The 26,260-nt window shown below is 38.6% G+C and overlaps 1 protein-coding gene across 1 annotated transcript in view; it reads right to left on the bottom strand.

Moving 5' to 3' along the window:
• Positions 1 to 26,260, bottom strand: part of LOC127418987 (arginine-glutamic acid dipeptide repeats protein-like) — a 173,106-nt gene that overhangs the window by 25,654 nt on the left and 121,192 nt on the right. Inside the window, 4 exon segments of the mRNA XM_051659975.1 lie at positions 3,804 to 3,884; positions 15,859 to 15,957; positions 21,707 to 21,806; positions 21,900 to 22,024. Of these exon segments, the coding sequence (XP_051515935.1) occupies positions 3,804 to 3,884; positions 15,859 to 15,957; positions 21,707 to 21,806; positions 21,900 to 22,024 (405 nt within the window).

Here is a 26,260-nt window from a genome sequence, read left to right as displayed (position 1 = left end):
AATTTGACATTTATACAGATTGCACCAGGGCAAACATCTGCTACAAAGTTGTGCCATCTTAGCTTGAAAATTACAGGGCCCAAGGGCCAGGGCTGCCTCCTCACACAATTGGATACTCTGGAAAACGTCCTCTTTACATCTCCCCCTGCAGCACAGGATCTCTTGTACCATCTTATTTTCCACTCTGTTTCTTTCTTTCTGCAGGTGCAACTTAACAATCAAACTCTGGAGTGAGACCAGTTGGTTTGCACTGGCCTCTGAAATGAGGGTCTACCTGGCATTAAAAGCCAGGGGCAGATTTCCAAGAGGATAAAGCCATAGACTTCATCATTCTAATATCAAATTCTAATGTTCCATGGTTTGACTAATGTGCCCTTTTTAATACAAGCACTAGAAAAATTTGAGGAATTATTAGTTTTATCATTTGCCATGTCTGTTTAAATCTTTATGCAATAGTTTGTTTCTAATCAGGTCATTTGCACCTCATCAAACTTGATCACGTCAGACTTTTTGTTTTATTAGTAAGCAATAACCAAAACGTGTCTAACAGGTTCAGTACAGAAAACTTTAAAACTCCTACTCCCCTTAGTAATCTACAGAGAACCTTTCTAGGGCAGAACTGTGAAGATGTGAAAAAAAGAAAACAGTTATCAGTAGACTCATCAAGCTGGGTTTGTTTGGGAACATTTCTTGCACCGGTACACAAATTATTCCATGATGTTGTGTTTCAAGTTGAGGAAATGGTGGCAGCGAAAAGAGCAGAGACAGCAAGACGACACACCCTCTTCCCTAGCTTCCCCTTTTATTTTCCTTTATATAAAGCATTCCAGAGAGCTAGCCAGGCCTGGTGTGTTTGCACAGCAGTGGGTGCTTAGCTTTGGCACCGGCTCTTTTTGAGAAACCAGGCTAATAAGTGCTGAGGGGAAAAATAGGGAGCGGCAGAAAAGCTGCACTATATCACCCTCCACGGTACTGGCCATCAGACAGGACATTTTAAAAGCACCTCAGCGGCTTTACGCTCCGTATCAATTCCTGGACCAGATGGCATAGAAGAAATGCACAGGAAAGTGTCATGACTAGACCACTTGGTATTTGAGGTAAAGGAAAATGTAGGTTTTCATTTGGAATGATTATCAGGATGTCCTTATTTTTTAGTGTTAATAATTCTGCAAAAATCACACAAGAAAGAGTGAGATGGGAAAAGAATGAAGGAAAAATAGGTAAGAGGGAGAAGGACTGTTTAGAAAATAAATCAAGCTTTCCTTGGGGTATTGACTGGCACTTGCACATAGAGCTGGTTTTCAGCACAAAAGCAACTTCAATCTAAAGCAAAGTGGGGCATTTTAAATACAAGAAAATGCTGTATATTGAACTACCCCCCAACCCTACACTTCAGCAAGAGTGCTGTGACTCCGTCACCCCTTTTTCATAATTTTATTTTCTTGTCTGATTGTTAAAGGATGAATTGTTTACATATTAAAATGTCTGTTTTATATAAAGAAACCTAATTTGATTGGAGATTTCCATGAAATCAATATTTATAATTATTTTTAAACAACTGGTCAAGCGTAACAAATCTGAACAACTATACTGCATTTTTTATATTGACAGCAATAAACTAAAATTGGACATAAAGCGGACTGAAAATGTAAAATAATTTTGTGAAATAAGCAAACTTGAGATGATTTTGTTCATATTAAATGTGTTTACTTGCAGTATTTAACCATAAGCACAAACTAAAGATTCACAAAGCCCTCAGGGTCTTATTTCCTTCAAGTCAACAAAAACCAATGAGTAACTTTAGCAACATTAAGCATGAAAGCGCACCGCTCCACTCGTAAAAAACAGGTATTTGGGTGTGTGTACACACTGAGTTAATGATTATCTGCTCTGAATTCATTTTGTGTTTGGTGCACAAGGTCATACAGTTGTTCACTAATAATTGAAATGGGGTCATGTAAATTATGAATTTGATGCCATGCAGAAAATGTGCTGCTCAGCATGATCAGTCAAACAAAACTATCAAGAACTGTGGTGCTGTTCTTCATGGGTTGTAGATCTTAAGCGACTCTTCTGCGAGCAGGGTTTCTCTTTTTTACTGACCAATCATTGAGCTAAGTCGATGTCATAAAACATGCACTTCATAAGAAACCTATTAGCCAGTGATTTTGTTTCAGACTATCTGGAATGACACAGAGGCCATCAAAACAGCTGACCTTTGACAAAGCATTGTTAAAATCATGTCTGGTATGTAAAGCATGTTCAACATTAAGCATGTTTAAAAAGATTGTAGCTTGTAGACTGAAACACAATGTTGTAGCTTAATCAACAAAACGTGTGTATACATTGTGCAGCAGATTTTTCGTAGGCTATTTGCTCTATTCTGATTGCACCAGAGAAAACATAGATGTGTACTGTTTGGTCTAATTCAATAATAAAAAAAAAAAAAGGCTGTAAAGAAACTAAAACAATGAATCAAACATTAATGTCAATGCACTACAAAAGTATATGTATATATATTTACCACAACACCAACAATAATGAGCTCATAACATTCCACACATATAAGTATACAACAATGCTAAAATAGCAGTGTTGGCAAAAGTGAAGTTCTGAATATGTTGTGAATGTGTTCATGACACTGGTCATGAAGCTCCTCATGTCAATCATGTGCTGATTTAAACTGAAAACACACTCTTACAAAATATTAGGTAGACTCTTTTTCATTTCCAGTTAGGCTAATACTTTGCAATAAAAAATACTGAAGCTGTAATGCAGTGTATTAATGCAGAAAAGATGTGTTTTACTCTCCTACTTGAGTTTTGGCAATATAAAAAACAAAACCCAGATGGACAGAGCAAAGTACACTAAAACTGGAATTAATATTGTGAAATGCAAACTAACAGGCATTTAAAGATTAAATGCGCTCTGTGAACTTGAAAACTTCGGTTGAGAACTTTACAATAAGGTTCCATATGTTAACATTAGTTAACATGACCTAACAATGAACAATACTTTTACAGCATTTATTAATGTTAATTTCAACATATACTAATACATTGTTAAACATTTTTAAAATGTATTTGTTAACATTAGTTCATGCACTATGAACTAACATGAATCAACAATGAACAATTTTATAAATGATTTAAAATAATTTATTATTTTTATAAACTAACATGAACAAAGATTAATAAATGCTGTAAAAAAATATATTGTTCATTGCTAGTTCATGATACCTAATGCATTAACAAATGTTAACGAATGGGACCTTATTGTAAAGTGTTACCACAATTATAGAAAAGTATAACATTTCACTTGTTTATACATTTCTGCATACTGCACAACACCACTGAGTTAAAAAAATAGCCATGTGAGCTTAAAATGAACTCATTAGTTTAGTGTCTTGAACCAATTCATATTTCTTTTCTAACACCTTAAAAAAATCTCTATGATAAAATGTGCACTGGTTTGTATTCTCATGCCTAAGCTGTCAGTAATCAATAGTACAGAGAAATCAAAATAACATTATATAAACAGTCATGGTTCTGTTTTGACTAAACAAATCATGTCTCAGGGCCCCTATTCAAGTACCTAACATGCTTACTGTTAAATCTAATATTCACGCACTCAAGTTCATGTGTGAGCTACAGTATGGCTTTCTTTAACCTCCCCATTTCCAAAACCACTAAGATGTAACTTCAAATTATAACATTTGGGAAACCACAGTGAAAATTAATTAACTTGTTTTAGTGGCAAAACAAATGATGATGACAAGTGGAAAAAAATAAATAATGACTTACCGTTTCCTTGCAAGGGAGCAATTCTTTCCGAATCCTGAAAAAGTTCTTTCCGTACTGCCTTAAACCTTTAATGAACCGTTTCTGTTTGGGGAAAAAGAGAGAGAAAAAGTTAAAATCTGATTATTATATTTTAGCACACATAACAATTGACACTGGAAACACAAGGCACTACAAATACATTACACTGTGAACCACAACGGGAAGAGAACAATGTTTTGATATTAATCTTAAAATCTCTGCTTGTGTTGGTTATACCCCTGAGTGCTAGCACAATTCTGCTACACTGAAAAACAAGAGGGGAAATGACAACAAAAGCTGGAGATTAAACCATAGCTAAGTGCAAACGCGATGGCAGCTTGCCTGAAATTTTGTGAAAGTATGGCGATATGCATATGAGAGTCATACAACACAGAAGTTCAAAGCTGTAACTGAACTTCAATAAGTTACGAAGCATCACAACACGCTTCTCCCTGATCTCACAGTTCACACGCTCACACTTCAAACAGCTGCCTCATTCCTGTGCGAAGTATGAGACAAAACCATTTGCTTACATACTATCACAACCAAACAAACATAACGCAACTTATGCTAACAGTATTCAAACAATAATGCAGAAAATGACTGAGTCTTTAATCAACAACAAGCACATCCAGTTATAAAAAAAATAAAAATAAAAAAACCTTGACCGAATAAAAACGTGAGAAAATAACTTTTACGGCGCAAACCAAAGAGTTTTCTCCCCAAATAAAATGTTTACACAGACTGCTGCAATTCAAAAGGAGACTGTGTAGCTTGAATGCTTTTCTATTCCTTTAAGAGCCACAGACTGTGAGCCATAAAAAGCGGAGGCAGAAACATTAATAACCAGCGAAGCAGACAACCAGCAGATTTACTTTCTTGTTCCAGCGGCGAGCCCCGCTCCACTGTAATCTCAGTCAATGGTCCTCAACAACAAACTGTTCCGAAACCCAGTGAAAGTCCATTCAGCACACAACCGAAAGCTTTACGTCCATTCGTTAGGTGGTTAAAAAAAAAACTGAGGTGCAAATCCACAAAGTCTCCAAAGGTACGTCCTTTATTTTGTTTTATATTTTTACGAGCGAGATAGCTTGTCACTCTCTGCTCCTCCACTACAAAGGGGAAGGCTTTACATGTGATCTTTCTGCTAGAGAGCCTCTGCTCTGCGGCTGGCTGGAAAACCTGGAGTGGAGCTACAAGCTTGCATGACGGGATGCGGCAGATCAGCATGCACGTTCTGAGAGTGTTCAGCCTTTCAAAATACTGTGTATGCATTTAAATCTGCCCTTTGAACACCATCGCCCTTCGCTGTGGCTTTTACAAGGGAACTGTATGGTTACATTAACTGTATTAAAAGCACAATAAACTACAAACCTCCACACCAAAGAAGGCTGAGGCAATTTTTGTGGAGCAGGTCTTAAGAAATGGTTAAAGGAGACGAGTTGTCTGCAAATCCAGGCATGGATCTACTCTAGCCTTCTAAGCCAACTTCTCACATGCATATTGTATGCACTAGTTATGTAACCCGGGAACTGTTTACACATGGCATTTTAAAGTACAATCTGTGGTGTGAGGGAGGGAGGGAGCATTACTTGTTTCTTTTAATAAATCAGATGTTTTGAGTTTAATGAAACTCCTAATCCTGCAAATTAAAGCTACAAGCATCTCCTCCTCGCCGGGGCCTTAGTGACTGCAGATATGAGACGAGTCAAGATGCGTTTACTTAACTTGAAGGCATTTTAAAAAACTACCGCAGGCGGTACAGAGGCGGATGATTAACCAGTACGTGATGCAATGTATAAAATGAGTGTGTGAAGATTTTTCATGTACCTATGACTAAAGTATTAGTTAGTGGTTAGACATGCCAGACTTTCCAAGTATCAAAATGAATTTACTGAATGTTTGGATGGGCGCAAGTACAATCACTTCAAAACAAGCAAAATAACAAAAGATCCAGGGGAATAAAAACATTAAGTACTTTAGGAGACAAATGAAACCTATACAAAATCTTGCAATGAGTGCGTTTACATGCACTTTAAAAGTATGATTTCATTCAGACTAAAGCAATAATTTGTACTTCAAAAATGTCATGTAAACGTGTTAGACTGAAATCGTACCAGTCAGGTATTTGCTATATCGAACTAACAGACCTAGATAATGCGATTGTAGATCTATGATATAAGTAATATGTTAAGCCTATTGTATTTAACTTTATCACTTACTAAAGGGGCCGACTGGCACATTGGACTGCAACCGCAGGGCAAAAACATCCACTTAACCAGTCAACACAGGACTACACTGACCAAGCTTCATCTTACACAGATGACTATCTAACAACCCCATGTGTTAACGAATCCCCAAGCCCAGTAACCACAGGTCTAAGGTCTGTACCTGTGTGTTTTGTTTAACACATTAAAACTAAAGGGATCAGAGCCTGCCTTCATTATCTAAGGTCTTAGATCCCGACCGACAGGACAAAAACCAATTACACCTGCCAGAGTGGCGCGAGTTAGTGGCCTGATTATGTCACCCTAATTATGTTTCCACCACTGTAATATTTACAGTGCACTGCATGCAGGCAGTTGTCTCGTTCGCGCTTGCTTCGCTCTGCATGTCGGCTCCACTTTAAGGCTCCATTTCAGCTGCCTGGGCTCGCTGCTCTCCGAGCGCAACTAATAAATCATCCACCAATCTGCTCCCTGAATTGCTCTGCCTCTGCTACAATTGCTCCGGCCCTCTGTCACTAGGCAACAGGGCTGACGAGGGGAGGGGGCTGAAGGGGGGAGAGCGAGGGGAGAGTGGAGGAGGGGTGAGAGCGGGAGCCAAACGCTCCCAAGTCACCAGCCTCTTGCTCTGCCGAAACAACAGGCTTCTTTCTGTCAGAAATTGTTCCAGCGCGCTGGCTCTGCTTTTAGCCTCACACTCCCTCTTTTTCTAGCTCCTCGACAGTACTCTATTGTAAAAGAGAGCGGGGAGAATGGAATAAAGCTGAAAAGGCTATTGTGATGTGTGTGTACTTCCTGCTTAAATCATAATTGTTGTAAGCTGTAAACTGGTTAAGATAATTCGAGCATGTACAAACAGATGGTGTCAGGCCAGTCTGCATAAAGCATGCAAAGTGTGTCCAGCACAAACGCACATACTGAACTACCAGTCTTCAAATACCAGGAATGCCTAACATTTATCTCTATGCACAAATAGGCAGGGGTCTTATGAAATCAGTGTGCTTGGCCTTTCGCTACAGCTGACCTGCTATGGCTGAAGAGGAGAGAGCATAGTATACAATTACAGTCACAGATAATATCACACAAATATGATTTGACATGAAGACAATGACGATGACATTCTCACACACAAAGCGACCACAAAGTGAGATGAGAGCCAGCCTCACATTCTGTTCATTGGAACCTTACATAACATCAAAACCACAACAGAAAATGAGTGTTCGCACACGGATGGAAACGCTTCTAAATCAAGCTGCTGCCATTTAAAGCCAGCTCTTAAATCTATACATATGCACTGATTCAGCAAAACTGCAGTTTTTCTTGTTCTCTGTGTAAAACCAAAGGTGACAGGAAATTCTCAAAAACACACCCTTCCTGCTTGCTCGTCTTTACATCTGAGCACTAGTGATTGCACTTCAAACACAACAACACTGAAATAGCCTCGCCATGGAAAAAAATATATAGATATATATCTCCAAGTTAACTTCTGGATGGTTGGCTGATTCCACGGTCCACAGGAAAGGGTCAGATTCCAACTTCGTACTGGGGGAGGTGTTGCATATACTTCTCTATTCTAAAGACCCACCTCCCTTTATTTCTGTGCACTAGGATTAATATTAAGGAACAGGAAGGCGTTTGGTAGGAGAGAATGTGCAGGCTTCTTCGTTCACCACTGGGGGGCTGCAGTCCTGCCAGGTTGCCTGCTGCCGCACACAGCACTTCAACAATCTGGAGCCTCTTGCTGTCATTCGTCAACCTGTGACAAGCCAGAGATAATACACAGCAGGGCCGAGGTGCAGATAGCAGCCTTCGCTGTGGTCATATATCAGACACTCTGAAACACAACACTCACTGCTCTCTCTGGCTGTGTTAAAAAACCTAGTGAGCCGACTACCTACTAGGATTGCGCAGTTTACCGGTACTAACGAAGTGTCACGAGACCAAAAAAATAAAAATGGTACGATATCATCTTGTTGCTAATTTCGGTACCATATTGCTGTCATTAAAAAAATGATGTGTGACAGTTTTGAGATGAAACCAATGACAATTTGAAAATAAAATAATAAACCTCTGGATATGGCCAAGTGTGATCATTAAACAGCAGAAGGATGGAATTTAATTAAATATTACACAGTCGCATGCTCTGCACGCTACAGAATGAACAAGAGGTGCTGCTCTGCTCTGTCATCTGCTTCACACACACGCACGCGCACGCACACAGGAAGCGTGGGGTGAAATGTCACCTGAGTATATGGACAAACTGACAGCTAGAATGCCAAGGATCTGCAAAGCTGTCATTGCTGCACGTGGAGGATTTTTTGATGAGAAATCTTTGAAGTAGTTTAAAATTGTAATAGTAATTTTTCATGTTATTAATGTCCTGACTATACATTGTGATCAGTTGAATGCCACTTTGGTGAATAAAAGTACTAATTTCTTTCCATAAGAGCAAAATCTGTACATTATTCCAAACTTTTGGGCACCAGTGTGTGTGTGTGTGTGTGTGTGTGTGTGTGTGATATATATATATATATATATATATATATATATATATATATATATATATATATATATATATACACACACACACACACACACACTGTATATATCTCTGCCTGTTTGGCAGACATCTCGGCCTGGATAAAGGTGCACCACCTGCAACTTAAATTATATTAACCCAGCCAAGACCAAACTCCTTGTCTTTCCAGCCAACCCTGCTGTTGAACACAACATCACCACGCAGCTGAGTTCAACTATAGTAACGCCTTTCAAAACAGTCAGAAATCTAAATTTCACAGACCACATCTCAAAGACCGCAAGATTTTGTAGATTTACACTCTACAATATCAGGAAGATAAGACCCTTCCTCTCTGAACATGCCACACAACTGCTTGTTCAGTCACTTGTCATAACTAGACTGGACTACTGTAACGCTCTCATTGCAGGCCTCCCTGCATGTGCAATTAGACCCCTGCAAATGATCCAGAATGCAGCAGCACGTCTGGTCTTTAATGAACCAAAGAGAGCACGTTACACCACTCCTTGTCTCTTTTCAATGGCTGCCGGTTGATGCACGTATCAAATTCAAGGCTCTGATGCTGGCATACAGAAGTCACTGGGTCTGCTCCAGCACACCTAAAATAATTTCTGCAGAGCTATGCACCAACTAGAAGCCTGCGGTCGGCTAAGGAATGTCGCCTTGTTGTACCAACACAAAGAGGCACCAAAACACTTTCCCGGACTTTCGGCTTCATTGTACCACGTTGGTGGAACGACCTTCCCAACTCCATCCGTGAAGCTGACTCACTCTCTGTCTTCAAAAAATGACTAAAAACACATCTTTTCCATGAGCACTTAACCACTTTAATCTGTTTTGAATACTACTATTCTGATGCTAGTACTTTGTAACTTTGTAATATTGCACATTTTCATACCACTGTCTCCTTAAAGGAATAGTTCAACCAAAAATGATCATTTGCTGATAATTTACTCACCCTCAGGCCATCCAAGATGTATCTGAGTTTCTTTCTTCATCAAAACAGAATTTTTAGGATTTCATTGCAGGCCGCCGCCTCTAAACAATGCAAGTGAATGTACTCCATTTTTTGATGGTCCAAAATGCATATTTAGGGTGCATCAAAATAATCCACACGACTCCAGTCGACAAATAAAGTTCTTCTAATCGCAAACGATTTATTATTTTGAGAAACAAAACAATACTTATATACTTTTTAACTACAAATGTTCGCTTCAGTACATCTCTGTGATGTGCGCTCATGAGAGGGATGATGTAAGCTCGTTGGTAAGGTCACGCGTCATGTGGAGGAGGCAGGAAGCGTGTCATGAGAGCTAACAAACTCATTGACTATTTCTACACAGACACTAATTGCAATTTAAAAAGACACAGGTGTGGGAAATTAACCTATAATTGCCATTTAAACCTGTGTGTGTCACCTTGTGTGTCTGTAACAAGGCCAAACATTCAAGGGTATGTAAACTTTTGATCAGGGCCATTTGAAATCTGTTATCATTATGATTTAAAAAGGAGCCAAACAACTATGTGATAATAAATGGCTTCATATGATCACTATCCTTAAATAAAAGATTTATTTAAGGATTTTGTATAATCAGTCATATTTTCAAAATCAATGCCAAAATGTCAATTTCTGCCAGGGAATGCAAAATTTTGAGCACAACTATATATATATATATATATATATATATATATATATAATATTTGTATTTGATTAAAGCTGTATCTATCAGTTTGATTAAACACCATTTGATCATAACATTTAATTAAAACATTAACATGTAATTAAAATGGAAAATGCATTATGCAGTTCTTTTAATCGTAATTTGTGTAATTTCATCAAAAATCCGAGGCTTTTTATTTGTTGATTATAATTAGGGATGCACTGATCCGATACCTGGATCGGTATCGGCTCTGATACTGAAGCTTTTAGACGTATCGGGTATCGGTCCGACGAGCCCGATCCAAATCCGATACTGTGTGTTAATCATGTTCGTTACTGTCAAGCTCCAAAAATGACATAAAAGAACCATAAAAACACTATTAAAATAGTTCATATGACTCGTGCATTTTATTCAAAGCCACCTGAAGACGTGCAATAGCTCTGTGAATCACAAAAGGCTGTTTAATAAGTAAATATATAAAATGCATGCGCAGCTCCAGCGCGTCAGTGAATGGCGCTGCTCTGTTTACACACACCCGTGGCTATTTTTAGCCTTCACGCAGTGCGCAATATTTGAGCGCTACTCACGAACAACATCTGCTCAATAGTTTGGTTCATTTATAATATGCATTTAGAATGGCACTGGAGGTGCTTTTTATTTTTATTTTTTTTACCAGAATTTGAATAAGCAGCAAATTAAACTACTATGAACTTGCCTAAAACAGACACATACAGGACTTCCTGGAGAGTTCAGAATGTCAAAATAAAAGCGTGAGGGTTTAAAAGTTAAAGGTGCACGATTGAGATGTATTACTATATATTACTATTATAATATTATTATCATCATTTGTTTACAAATTATAATCAAATTTAAGTTGAATGGGTTCCAAAATAACTGTGTGAATGAAAAGTGGAATGATGTATTACAACTAAATTGAACAAAAATGAGATCTAAATCCTTTAATGTCCAGATACAATTTGAAAAAAATTTGCACAAAAAAAAGGCTCTTTTCTACTGAAGACTTGAATTACTGTTAATTTTGCTGCTACATTATCCAGTACACTAGTTAACAATAAAGTTTTTCAAAATAAGCTATACATTTATATTGAAACAATGTGTAGTTAGTAGTTTGTTTCTCTTTACATATTAAAGAGCACACACAATAATGTAAAGATATTCTAAACTGATTAGGCAAAAAAAACAACAACACTGGTATCGGCTTGGGATCAGTATCGGCCAATATCGGAAGAGAAAAAGTGGTATCGGTGCATCCCTAATTATCATATCGATTTAGTATTGATACCGAGGTGCCATGGCTGGTATTGTACCGAGGCCAAAATTTTGGTATCGAAGCAACCCTACTACCTACACAGCATTTATGGGCATCACAAGCACGTCAGTTCGTATACAGCCTTCGAATACAGCCTTTATTAACCCAAGTAATTACTTTGAGGAGAATTTCATTACCATTTGCTGGATAAATAACTACATAAACAATAAAAATATCTTCAGGATCTTTGATAGTGTTTAAAAGAATTAGTGTCAGAGGGGCAAAACTAGGTATGGACATTTTGGTCATATGCGTCAGACAGGCGTTATCTTAGTATAGTACAAAATAGCTGAACTTAGCTAAAAAACACATCTTGAAACCCCTGCATTCTGTTCTATTGGGTTCAGGGTTGCAACGGAATGAGATTTTCACGGTATGATAACAGTCTCAGAAAATATCACGGTTTCACGGTATACGGTATTACACATTTACTATTATCAGTTACAATGACCCTTAAAGGAGTGACCCTTAAACACTTTATTATAATTGAAACGTAATTTGTTTTTTTTAAATTGATGTGTAAAAAAAAAAAAAAAAAAAAAAAAAAAAAAAAAAAAAATCTCGCTTTTGAAAATAAAATAGAACAAGAAAGCTAACAGAATTATAATAATAAACCGAACTATAAACATGATAAAAAAAAATAGCATGTAATAACATGTTATATAACTAAAGCATGTTAGTTTACATGTTAGCATAGCATGTTAAATTAACTACTAAATGAAAACTAACATCAGCTGTGTGAGCTTTAAAGTATTGTTCTATGATTATTATTAATTAACATCTACTGTAGGTGCATGACAGAGCAGCCAGACTGCTCCTGTCTGTACCTTTAACTCAGTGGTTTCTCAACTGGTTTTGCTTCAGGACCCAGATTTTACATTGGAAATCAAGTGGTGACCCACCATAGTAAAAACATAACCTGTATTTAATGTATCCTGGGTCGCATTTCCTTATGTTGCATAGTTTTGTTCATGGTTTTCAAGTACAAGGACATGCATCAAGTGACATTTTTGTTGTTGACGTCAACAACAAAAGCGACAGGAAGTTTTCTCTTCCCCCTTTTAAAAATTGAAGAGCATATTTACTTATGTGAGCCCATTATTATCCCGTTTGTTTCTATAAATGTTTGTTACGCTCGTGCGAAAGTGCAGATGAGAAGCCTTTAGCTGACTGCGAGATTATCATTAAATTTGCCCCGGCAGTCCTAAATAGGCTATCACTTGGACAGCTGCCGAAATATCTTCAATGGGAGAACCATGGCACTGGTCTTTCCCTGCTGTCAGCGACCCAGTCCGAATAGACCTGCGACCCACTTTTGAGTCGTGACCCACCAGTTGAGAAACACTGCTTTAACTCACACACACACACACACACACACACTCATGTCAGACCCCCTCGCTTCTCTCTGACATTTTCTCCGCTGCATGTGTGTGTGTGTGTGTGGCAATTTGACGAGTCTGACCAACAGTCGAGGAGGAAAGGAGATGCGCACGTGCAGGTGAGATTCTCCGTCCGGTTGCATTTTTTTCTCAATACCGTAGATAAGCAAATGTACATGGTATGATAACCGTCTCCTACCTCTTCATACCGTGGTATACCGTTAAACCGGTATACTGCTACAACCCTAAATGGGTTAAACTACAACTCTTTTTTTTATTTTTTTTTTTTTAAAGGAAGAACCTGTCCTATGTGTACACCCTCTAATACTCATCAAACAGATGGGTTGAGTACTGTTACTGTCTGGGAGTGAAAGTCACTATATATAGTGTTGATGCAAATTGACAGAAAAAGGTACCCACAAAATACTTAACCAGTCAAAATGAAAAATGATACCCCTTTTAGGGGTGTGCACAAGTAATCTTGTACTCGTTCTGCACCAGCTATTAAAAACACTACTTGAATATTGCTGAATTATCCTGTAATTTTCCTCGGAGTCTCTCACCAAATCTTGCAGTTACGATTGAATCCACTGGAGAGCGCTGTGAATGTGACGTCAAGGTGTAGCTTGAGAGATGGAACTATGATGCTTATACTTATTACTATGATTATAAAAAGCCAACTTTCAAGACTTGTTTTTCTGAAAAATAACAAGTGAAATGATAAAAATGTGGTAGCCTTTATGTAGACTCAGAGTATATATATATATATATATATATATATATATATATATATATATATATATATATATATATATATGAGCATTACCATAGTGCTGTCAGAATTGGTTTCTATGTAAGTGCAAATGTTTTTTACTGTTATTTTAACCCCCCCTTTTATATTAATGCATATTAATCATCCCCCTCCCCCGCCCCACATAGTTTGTTAAAGTTAGCTTATTTTTAAATCATTCTTAGTAACATTAGTGAATATAAAACAGAATATAAATTTCACATACATGTCATCTTTGGTATTACTCATTTTTTGTGGGTTAGCGTACTCAACTAAAAAATTACTACAAAATGTCTAATCTCTACCCTTTTTAGCAAGTTTACATTTAGATCAGTGCAAATTGTTTTTAAAGTTGAAAAGCTCTAGTCACGCAATTATCATGTTTTTCACATGATTCTTTCAATTTGGGTAACCGTGCCCATCTCTAGGGGGAACATAAAAAAAAAAAAACCTTGCAGGAGAATAATATTTCTTGCACAGCATTACAATAATGGCTTACAAGATTAAAGGGTGTTACATATGACATGCCATTTTAGAGCATTTACAGCGGGATCTAAAAGAATTCACCAGTTAAACTGCAGCATGGGAGAAAGACTAAAAATGGCACATCCTCCCTTTCGATAGCTGGAAACGCTGCAGGCTAGTTGAGGGGAAGAGAGGCACTGAGGAGTATGTTGAGCTGCTGTGGGAGAGGGGTGGCAAGTGACCCTGAACAGGGGATGATTCGGTCATTTCTGAGACAGTCACTGTCAGTTTTATTCACATTTCAAAAAGGAGCGATGGAAAAAGAGCAGGAATAATGAGGCCGTGGACCTGCAGGCTGAGCAGGCAGAGGAAAAGAGAGAAAGCAATGGATGATAAATAAATGAGGAGCAGTGGGGCTGGTGCGAGCGTCCAAGGTCAGGGGTACATTTACACCTGTCCCTCAAGGCTGCAGGGCTGCAAAAGCACAACTTGAAATCAGATCAGGGGGAGTGGTGTCCTTGACTGGGCAGCGGTGGCCTGGGTGGGTTACAGACATGGAGAAGGGGGGTGGCTCGCCAGCCTCAAACACCCTCCTGCAGGGTGCACGCATGCCATAGAGAAAAATACCAACAGTGGTGTAATCAAGGCCTACTCTCATACAGTATTTATGCTGCATCTCTATTATTCATCTCAGACAGAATGTTATACAGTTCACTTCACACACGCTTTTCCCTGTATTCATTAAAAAACAACTACACACTCAATTTAACATGCCGTTTTGAATCAATACACAGAATAATTGATCTTTTTTAATGGGCTTGCTGGCTCCATTAACAACCTATACATTTGCAATTTAGACTTTTAGCCTTTAGTAAATATATACATAACACACTATATATATACTGCATATATACACACACACACAGACAGAAGAATTGCTCTACTGGGAGAAAAAAAATAAAAAATAAAAATAAAAATAAAAAAAATCACAAAAAGGTGATGCATACTAAAGGCTCTTGGGACGGTATTTCCATCTTTTTGAAAATTTATGAGATGAAGCTCTGTTTTGCAAAGTGCTTTTAGTAGTAGTATAATTGAGGTAGAGAGAAATGGGAGTTCATGCAAGGACTTCTTTATGAATGGAGTAAGTCATCCGTACTGGGCGTGGAGCATGAAAACCATGCAATAAGATCTTTTATACAAGTCAAGGTTTGCCCTGGGCTGTTATACTGGACGCCAAGGACTCATGTATATCCCTTTAAAAACAGCTTGAAGGTAAATGTATAAATCGCTTTTCAGGCAGTTATCTACACCACAGATCTCTTTCAATCTCAGTTTTCCTTGTAATAAAACAGCTGAAGCTCAGAATGTAGAGCTTGTAAATACAGCGCTTTCAGCTACTTGGATGAAATTTAAGTCTCAACTCCAGCACAAGCTGACCAAGACTGTTTCTCCCCCTCCTTTGCTTGTTCCTTTTCTTTTCCTAAAAGGGAAGATTTATTCCACAGGCAATAAACAGGATGCAGCTGCCCTGCTCTGCTGGAAGAGTTGAAATCCTGAGTGCTTTTTGGTGGACAACAAAAAAAGCCAGCAATACAGCGAATTCCAGCCTTCTCTCTTCACATGAGAAAAAGTTAACTCTTTCACTCACCACTTCATCCTCTGACCAGCACTTTTCAATCAGCTTGGGCACTGGTTTCTTCACCAGCCGCTGCAAGGCTTTCCCGGCATCATAGCTACTCTCATGAAGCTGTAGTAAAGAGATAAAGAACAAATTAATCCTTACTACATGGGGTAACCAAATTTGAACGTTATCACCTTTTTTTCTCTGTAACATTGTCCTAACCAGTCGTGACTTGACAAAGCGACAAGCTATATTTTTTCCATAAAAATTGTGTTTTTGTCCTTAACAGAGTTTGCGTTAACTAGAAATTCTCCATCATTTACCGTATTTTAAAAGCATTGGCAGAAAATTCAAAACACTGCCCATCCTTTTGATTAAAGAAAAAAGAGAGAGAGAAAGAAAAAAACATTTGCATCTAGCAGATCATTTTAACCAGCTATATGTGGTTTACATGCAAAAAGGAATGACATTCATCTACAGTCCTGTGCAAAAGTTTGGGCACCCCAGGCCAAATGACATGTTTTGTTGATTTTCCAAGTAAAAAAAGATGACAATGTTTTCAGTGAACACACTTAAACTTAGACATATTTATGCAAATGTTTTAGCACATAATTTATTTGCTCAATTTAACAAATGAAATCTTTCTCAACCTATTGGTAGATCTTAAACATGCAGTGCATGCGAGACACATTAAAAATATTGCTGAAATAGAAGCATTCTGTAAGGAAGAGTGGAGAAAAAAATCCTCAAGGAAAAATAAAGAGACTGTTAGAAGGCTACAAGAAACTTCAGAAATTGTGATTTCAGCCAAAGGTGGTGATACTAAATACTGAATGAAAGGATGTCTAAACTTTTGCACCTGCCACATTTACAATTTTTTTTCATCTGTTAAATTAAGCAAATAAATAATAAATGTGCACAGCAATTTGCAGAAATATGTCTAATTTAAATGTGCTCACTGAAAAGATTGCGCTGTCTTTTTTTAACTTGGAAAATCAACAAAACATGTAACTTGGCCTGGGGTGGCCAAACTTTTGCATACGACTGTATATACTTGTCTGGGAAATTAAAACAAACTAGGCGGATAAAAAAGACGGAAATTTTACAACCAAGTCATTTTGTTGACTGGTTTCTATTTCTGCGACATTGCAAAGAGTAACTTTGCACAGAGTGAAATCTCACTGGTCAAAAATCCTCAGGGTTCCCACTCTTTTCAAGGCATAATTTTGCAGGACATTTTATGCACGCAACAAGTGTAATATTTAAGCAAAAACACAAGCGTTCATTTAAATCGAGCTTTTATTTTGCCGTTTCTGTTTGTTTTTGACGGTAGTTTCTCACCTCCAGATAAGCAGCTGGTTCATGGCCCAGTGTGATTATTAATCCCCATAAAGCTGTGATTTAATTAAATAAATACAGTCTGTATGTGCTGTACACTTCAGAGTGCTGTCTCTGTCATCTCACATACAAAAGAGCACGCATGTGATGAGGTGTTTTCAGTGTGAGTGGCCGGCTCTACACATTCATTTTGAAGCGCACATCACTTGCAGATGATTTATTCAATTAAATCAGATACTTTAGTTGAATTATCACACTAGGACATATCACAATTTTAATTTGATTAATTGTACATTCACACATTCATTTTCATCCAAATATTTCATATTCTATGACATTATGCATTTTATTGCTAATGCCATTTTTAGGACTAGATTCCGTTTTCCACATAATACATGCGGTAACCGTGGTATAAGCTGACTCTGATCGCTGAATTATTGAAAATGTATTCACATCCCGAAGTATTAAGGCCGAATCACCATGCTGCCAACACAGTGTGAATTAATAAAAAAATAAATCAATCAGTGGTCCTACTGCATGTCAAATCTACTAACTTCAGTAGAACGTTTAAGCATCATATGAACAAAGCAGATCTACTGTATCATTTTTCTACAGCATTTAAACTGCTGAGCATGCATTTTTAAATGTTCTTTCATCATGGTAAAGCACATTTCACATGAGTTGAGTCAAGGCATCAACGCGCCGTTCATCACCAGCATCAAGCAGCGCTTTGCCCTTCCACATGACAAGCATTGCATAAAGCGTCATGGAGGGGCGAATTTATGAGCTTGCCATGAAAGAAGAGAGCTTGTTTATGTTTAGGTCTTAGCCGTTTCTTTTTTTTTTGGTAAATGTAATTACTGTAGATCAATAACTGGAGTCTCTGGATATTTGGAAACAATCAGAGACATTCAATATCTCTTCATAAATTGACAGTTTTAAAATACTTCTTGAAGCTTTGTAATCTCAAAGACATCATTTGTGTGTGAAAAACACTTTGGTGTGAAGTTGGAGCCAAGGTTGCACTGACTGACAGCAGCTTCATAGACTTCAGTGTATTCGGCAGCGCTGATGCGAGTCATGTGAAAGCCCATCAACATGTATAAACAGTCACTTTTACACATTACTAGCTATTCCGCCATTTTCTCTCTGTGATGAACAAGGTAGACTCGCATGCCAATGCTGAAGTAAACGAACAACATGCCCCTCTCATTCAGTCGGTCGGTACATGTACCAGGTCATTCAGTTTATGAATGAGAAGTTTCACGAGTGCCGCTTCTCACTGTGCACGCGCTGCTGTAGCCAAGCACGCGACTGGCTGTAGCTATAACCAATCAAGCAATCTGCCTCAGTTGGACCATGATTGCCAAGCACACAACTGACCGCTGTTGTAATTAATCATGAGGGTGTAAGCGCCCTTAACCGTTGACGTTGTTACACAATGTGCAGCAGCCGGTAATGACAACGATACAAATTTGTGGATTTGACTCCTATTCTGAATCCCAATCATTACCATGTTTTTGTACATGAAACAGAAACCTTGCTAGCAATACAGTCAAACCGTTTTATTATACTATTTTATTATAATAAATATTTTATTACAAATAATAATTTTCCAGGACATTTAGGTATTTTTCTAATTTTCCATGACTTTTCCATGATTGCAAAATTGCATTGCAAAATTCCAGGTTTTTCAGGACGCATGGGAACCCTGATCCTGCAAAAATGGCACACTGAACACTGAATATCTTTTGGTTGGCTGTTGTTGTACCATGTCACGCATCAGTTTCGACATTCATTGTGGACATACACATAGCTAGACGCTGGAAATTTGTTGCACCTGGTTAGGACATGATGCAAAAAGAGCTTGAACACTGTAACAGTGACTGCCTCCCTATAAACATGTCAGATGAGGTGAGTTTGGACAACTGGACTGGAAATCTGAAAGCCATTAAGTATTGAGCAGGCAGAAGAATGTGAACTGAAATAACCTAAAATAACATACTGTCAGAAAACCAGCCACACAAGCCTTTAAAGGCTTACTTTAAAGATCAAGCTTGTTTATAAAAACATTTAAGTTCAGTATTCGTTCACATGTACAACATCTGGTTAAAATGAGGTGTTAAATCTCTTTTCCTGCAACTCCATGCTAGTCTTCACTGGCGAAATTTCAGGAAGGGCTTCTCATTGACTGGTAAACTATGTAATTCGACATCAACGATCATTACTAACATGGGTACAACAAAAGCAGCTTGTCAAAGGCAAGCAGATACCTGACTAAGGCACGAGGCAGTTCATTCTAAAAACACATTGTAATTGCAGATGTGTGGAAAAAGGTCAAGAAACGGTGAACTGCAGCTCACATTAATTCTCATCTTGGGGGCCTGGGTAGCTCAGCGAGTATTGGCGCTGACTATCACCCCTGGAGTCGTGAGTTCGAATCCAGGGTGTGCTGAGTGACTCCAGCCAGGTCTCCTAAGCAACAAAATTGGTCCGGTTGCTAGGGAGGGTAGAGTCACATGGGTTAACCTCCTCGTGGTCGCAATTAGGGGTTCTCAGTGGGGCACGTGGTAAATTGTGCTTGGATCGCGGAGAGTAGCATGAGCCTCCACATGCTGGCAGTCTCCGTGGTGTCATGCACAATGAGCCACGTGATAAGATGCGTGGACTGTCTCAGAAGTGGAGGCAACTGAGACTTGTCCTCCGCCACTCGGATTGAGGTGAGTAACCGCGCCACCACAAGGACCTACTAAGTAGTGGGAATTGGGCATTCCAAAATTATTTTATAGATGAGAATAATTATTTTTTATTCTCATCTCATCCCCTCAGTCAAAATGGAAATGTCATTTTTACTGCATTTCAAGTTCCTTGTCAAATGCTTTTCCTGTTTTTTTCTCTCTTTTTTGGTAAGCTGGCGAAGACAAAGGGAAGAATCGATTTGATATTGGCTCACGGATTGTCTGGCTCACGAAGGCTGCATTAGCATCTCTTGCTGTTCTTCAAACCTGGGGTTGCTTATTTTGTGATGAATTCAACTTTGCAAAAAGCTCAGCTGTCAGAGTCCACTACATATTAATGAAGCCATGAATTACACCCCTCTTGTTTAGACTTCTTACATCTTAGACATCACTGAGGAGCTTTTCAATACCAATTTACAAGTGTTTTGATGGCCCCTGGTGCGTGTCTTTCCCGAGGTGTATCAATTGTTCAGAGAGCAGCACCCTGCGATGCACCACTGAGAAGGTAAACAAATGTATGCGAAAACGCAGAGGGATTTCTTTATCTTTGACAATAAGGCACGAAGCCTGCTAGGGACATCTTACTTCACTGTGTAAAACTCTACCACACCTGGTAAAACTATTTCCTCACTCCCCAATGATTAGTTATACAGAAAATGGCTCTTCCTGAAGACTGTGGTCTCTGTTAAACCACTCCTCTGCCTGCACTCAGCCTGGACCTTTTTATGGTTTTGACATTATGACATTTTATGGTTTTCTGAACTGTGACTAATGTGATTGGCCTAATTCCTCTTTGCGTTTTTACTGAACAGCTTAACAGTCAGATGACAATAAATATGGGTAATTGCGTAAAAAAAATGCCCTAGGGCTGAATCACCAAAGCTTATAAACCTACTGATCAGAAGTGCCTGCGAAAAGCATTTCATTGGTGTTTTATTGTGAAGTTTAGAGCAAGTCATCTGATAATGATGAGCTTTATTCTCTAATTAATCTTATTTCTGTTTGCTAAAAAGTGAATGGATGACATTAAACATTATCTAAGACATAGGCATGGTTTTACAATGCACCAAATAAAGTACTGTATCTTTCTTTTACCAGACCATTCAAAAGTTCAAATATCTGTGCAAAGTGGCATTATGGAATAAGCTTGAGTCAGAGCTTGAGACAGCACAAGGAAATTCACCCACAATTATTTACAAAAAAACATTTAACATTTTCAGACTGCAAGACTTTTCAAAGCCATTTCACTGAAAAACTGATTAAATAGTTTTTTTCATACCTTTATATATCTTTTTAATATGCACCGCACAATGAAAACATTGGAAAACATTTATGGCCGATTTTAGTGCTAAGACCCACTGCCAATCAGTTTCAATGAGCAAATTTAATTATGACAGTAATATTTGAAATGGTCCTCATATGGCTGTCTAGTTTTGTTCATTATTTAATTGCTTCCTATCTGCTAAAAACAATTACTGATCAATCCAACTCCATTTTGAACCATGGGGTGGTGGAGGAGCTTTTTAAATATAATTTAAACACACAGCTAGTAAAACAAAATGTTTTACATTTATACACACTTTGGCATGGAATCTAATCACCCTTCTAATAAAACATCAAATGTTTGATTAACCCTTTAGAGAAATAAATTCTCTCCATGTTAATACTTTGTGTTACTACTAAATTTTAGAACTCAAAAACAGAGAAATACAGCACCTCTAATTTTATTTCTCGGGTAAAGGTCAGTCATGATCTTACGAGATGAAATGTGAACAGAGTGTGTGTTTGTGTAAACTTACAGTGTTTAATGCGTTAAGTGTAGTGTCGTCTCGTGAGGCGGCGAGGCAGCCGTCCTCTGTTGACCCCCCATCGCACATACCTGCAAAAGCTGCCATGCTCCTGGCAACCAGAGAAAGAGGGAATATTGATAAAGCTGCCACTGGCAACTACACATTGTACAATATGGTGGAAAGGTAGGAGTATGGGACTTACCTGGCTGCTCGCAGGTACATGAGCAGATCACAGTCGTTGACCCCAGGCATCCAGACCAGCTCCTCATTTTCAGTCACCATCGGACCTCCAGGAGAGGGAAAGGGCTGGAGCTCTGGCAGCTTGGCCTAATTTGGCAAAGAGCAGAGGTCACAGACAGCTGCTGTCACAACACAAATAGCACAAGCGATGAGTGCTAAATATCAACTTTCATATTCACTTAATCCCACCCCCCCCCATGCATCAGGGAGACAGAGGGGTGTGAACAACCACTGAGGATTAGTTTCACAAAAACCTCACTTGAATAAATGACAACTACACATTCAACTTTTTTAAAAATATGTTTTTAAACTAAACTTTTCTTTCCAGTATGAACCTCTCCCCCACGATGCTAGGGTGTTGTCAGGATGCTGGTCTGTGGTTACTATGCTGTTACTAGTTTGTTGTGGGTGGTTGCTAGGGGGTTGCTTTCTGGCCCAAGTCAAAAGAGTGCACCCGTGTCTCTAAGACTCTAATTTCTGTCCCTCCCTCAATAACAGTCAATGGGATCTATTTGCTGTTTTATTATCTAACAAAGATTCTAAGTCTGATCACTTAGAAAAGTAATAGCAAACCTTTCCTCAATGAGCCACATGATTTGAAGTGTAATGCATGTCCTTAACACAAATGGTGCGGGACGAGTTGCATAATTTAAATTTGTTTTTTATTTTTTTTATTATTAACACTTTAATAATAATAATAAAAAATTACAAAATATTTAGAATCACATTATATTATTTACAACCCTTCCTCATAAACATTAACCCCCCCCACCCAACACAAACAGATACCCCAGTGGTCAAACGTAATTGACAAAGACACACAAAAAGACACTAAAAAAGTCAAAAATATTTAGAAATACATAATGGAAAGTATACATTCAAAAACAAAAAGGCTACAACACACATTTAAAACAACACGTCTCCCTCCACTGCCCCTCCCCGAGAGCCCTCCAAAAAGTCCAAATAGCCGCCCCACCTCTGATGAACATATCCATGTTGCTTAGCCATCTATATGACAACTCTTCCAAAGCCACTACCCTGCCCATCTCCTCGTACCACTCACGAAACAAGGGGGCTCCAGCTGACTTCCATCCTCTAAGGATAACCTGTCTGCCTATCATAACACCAGCCAGGATCCAATTCTTCATGTACTTATCCCCTACATCAATGACCGCCCCATCACCTAAAATACAGAGTCTGGGGCAAAATTAAATTTGGGTACCTAATACATCACCCATAAAACTCTGGGCCCCCAACCAAAATTCTTGAATTTTAACACATCCCCAAAAGATATGGGTTGTTTCTCCATCTTCTGATTGACATTGCCAGCAGGTGGCTGTGTCTTTAAGACCAAGCCTATGCAATCTAGAGGGGGTCCAATAGAAATCTTAAATTGCATAAGGCACACCCTTGCATCTCTAGATGCAGATTTGACGTTTTTCAGAATCCTAGCCCACACTCCCTCCTCCAATGCCAAGTTTAGATCTTTCTCCCATAATCTCTTAAGAGAAGTTGAAGTTCCGTCCCCCACACTCTGAATTAGCAGGGAGTAATACACTGATGCCTCCTGACCTTTTCCAAAAGCAGTAATCACCACTCCCAGAGTATCTGCCGCTTTAGGGGGGTGTAAACCACTCCCAAAAACAGTACAGAGCAGGTGGCGCAGCTGTAAATACTTATAGAACTGAGATCTAGGAATCCCAAAAAGCTGAACCACATTTTGAAAGGATCTCAACAATCCATTCTGATATAGGTCACCGAATGTAGTAACCCCCCTCCCAATCCACTCTGACCAGCAAAAAGGGGACTTGTTGATGCATAATTTGCGGTTCAGCCATATGCTCCGGGACATTTAAAAAATGTGTCCGAATTAAACAGTCTGCACTTTTGTCCATACTGAGTTCAAGTGCGAGATAATGGGATGTATCTTAGCTTCTCCGATTAATTTGATAGAGAGGCTCTGCAATGGCGAAATAGGGGCAAAAACTTCCTGATCTATACAGAACCAGGGAGGGGCTTTATCAGATGGAAGCGACCAATGAGTCAAATGTCTGAGACCGAAAGCATAATAATAAAATAAAATCTTGGGTAGGCCTAGCCCACTTTTGTCAATCAGCCTATGTAACTTATTGAAATGTAATTTGGGACGCTTACCATTCCAAATGAAGGACTTCGCTATGCTATCAAATTGCTTGAAATAAGAGAGGGGGACATCTATAGGGACAGACTGCAGCAAGTAACTGAATTTTGGAATACAATTCATTTTAATAACATTAACTTTCCCAATCATAGATAAATGTAATGAAGCCCACCTGTCCACATCGCTCGAAAACCATTTTATTAAGGGGTCAAAATTAACTAACTAAATCACACAATTTTGCTGGGAATAAAGTGGCCAAATACTTAATGCCCTGTTTGGGCCACTGGAAGGCACCCGGCTGGAAAGCCGTTACGGGCAGTATGCTCTCAGAGCCAAAGCTTCGGATTTAGACCAACTGACTCTATATCCTGAAAACTTAGAAAAGGAATTAATAATTCTGTGGAGGCAAGGCATAGATCTAGTGGGGTAAGAGATGAATAATAAAATATAATCTGCATAAAGCAAAAGTTTATGCACCATACCTCCCACCACCACCCCTGGAAAATCATCTTCCTTTCTTATCGTGGCTGCTAATGGTTCCAGGGCAAGACAGTACAATAATGGGGAAAGAGGGCAACCCTGCCGAGTGCCCCTATCCAGAGTAAAATAATCAGAAATTAGTCCATTTATTTGTACCGCAGCTACCGGGTGTATATAAAGTAACTTAATCCATCCAATAAAAGTATTCCCCATCCCATACATTTCCAAAATCTTAAAAAGATAATCCCATTCTACCATATCAAATGCCTTTTCGGCATCAAGTGAGATGGCAGCGACAGGAGTCTGATCATTCGCCACTGACCACATGATATTGATGAAACACCTAATGTTATCAGAAGAGCTACGGCCCCGAATAAAACCCACCTGATCTATATGTATAAGAGATGTCATAACTTTACTTAATCGGTTAGCCAAAATGTTTGACAAAATTTTTACATCTAACTGGATCATGGAAATTGGACGGTAACTCTTACACTCGCTTGGATCTTTGTCCTTTTTAAGAATCAGACTGATCCGAGCTTGCGTCATGGTTGGAGGAAGCTTTCCATTCTTTAATGATTCCGTATAAACTACTAACAAAAGTGGAGCCAGTTCTGTAGTATAAGATCTATCCAAGGTTATCTCAGAATCAAGAGAATTTTTTTGCTCCGTCGTCAGTTTAAGGAGTTTTAATGGTTCCACAAAGTCTCTAATATCCTCATCAGTAGACAAAGACGTGGAACTATAGAGATCAAGATAGAATTCTTTAAAAGCATTATTAATATCAATGGCTGAGGTAAATATTTCACCACCAGCAGATTTCACTTAGGGAACAGTAGAAAAAGACTCTCTCTGCTTTATATATCTAACCAAAAGCTTCCCTGCTTTGTCTCCTGACTCAAAGTATGACTGTCTTGCCCTGAATAACCAAAACTCCACTTTCCGCAACAAAATAGCATTATATCTGTATTTCAATCGAGTCAATTCTCTGAGGCCATTAGACGATATTCGGTGCTTCAGCTCTGCCTCGGCACTTTTAATATTCCCTTCCAACTCCACGAGTTCTCGTGCTTTGGATTTTTTGGTGAATGAGGCATACTGTATGATTCGACCCCTAAGAACCGCCTTAAGTGCCTCCCAGGCCACGCCCACAGAGGATACTGAGGACCAGTTGGTCTCCATATAAACACTGATTTCAGTCTTTAACATTTGTTGGAAATCAGGATTTTGCAAAAGGGATACATTAAAGTGCCAGCTGGATTTCTTTTACTCTGTATGTGGCAACATCTCTAAACTCACCAGTGCATGATCTGAGACTAAAATGTTTCCAACTGAGCAATCAACAACAGATGAAATGAGGGACTTAGATATAAAAATAAAAATCTGTTCTAGAATAAATCATATGAACTGATGAAAAAAAATGTATAGTCCCTATCAGATGGGTTCAAAAGTCACCAGATATCATCAAGACCAAGATTTGTACACATCCTGTGAAGTGTCACTGTTGCTCTAGGGCACTTACACACTTTTGCTTCACTATGATCAAGAACTGAGTCCAACAAAAGATTAAAGTCTCCTCCCAATATTATATCATGAGGGGTGCCAGCGGCTTGCAGCATCCCTTCGAGATCTATAAAAAAGCTCTGATCATCAGCATTAGGTGTGTATATATTAGCCAAAATCAACCTTTGCCCCTGAATTTC

The sequence above is a fragment of the Myxocyprinus asiaticus genome, chromosome 28 (genome assembly GCF_019703515.2).
Source record: "Myxocyprinus asiaticus isolate MX2 ecotype Aquarium Trade chromosome 28, UBuf_Myxa_2, whole genome shotgun sequence".
NCBI classification, from domain to species: Eukaryota; Metazoa; Chordata; class Actinopteri; order Cypriniformes; family Catostomidae; genus Myxocyprinus; species Myxocyprinus asiaticus.
Note: the sequence above shows the minus strand (reverse complement) of the source record. Positions and strands in the feature narration are given on the sequence as shown.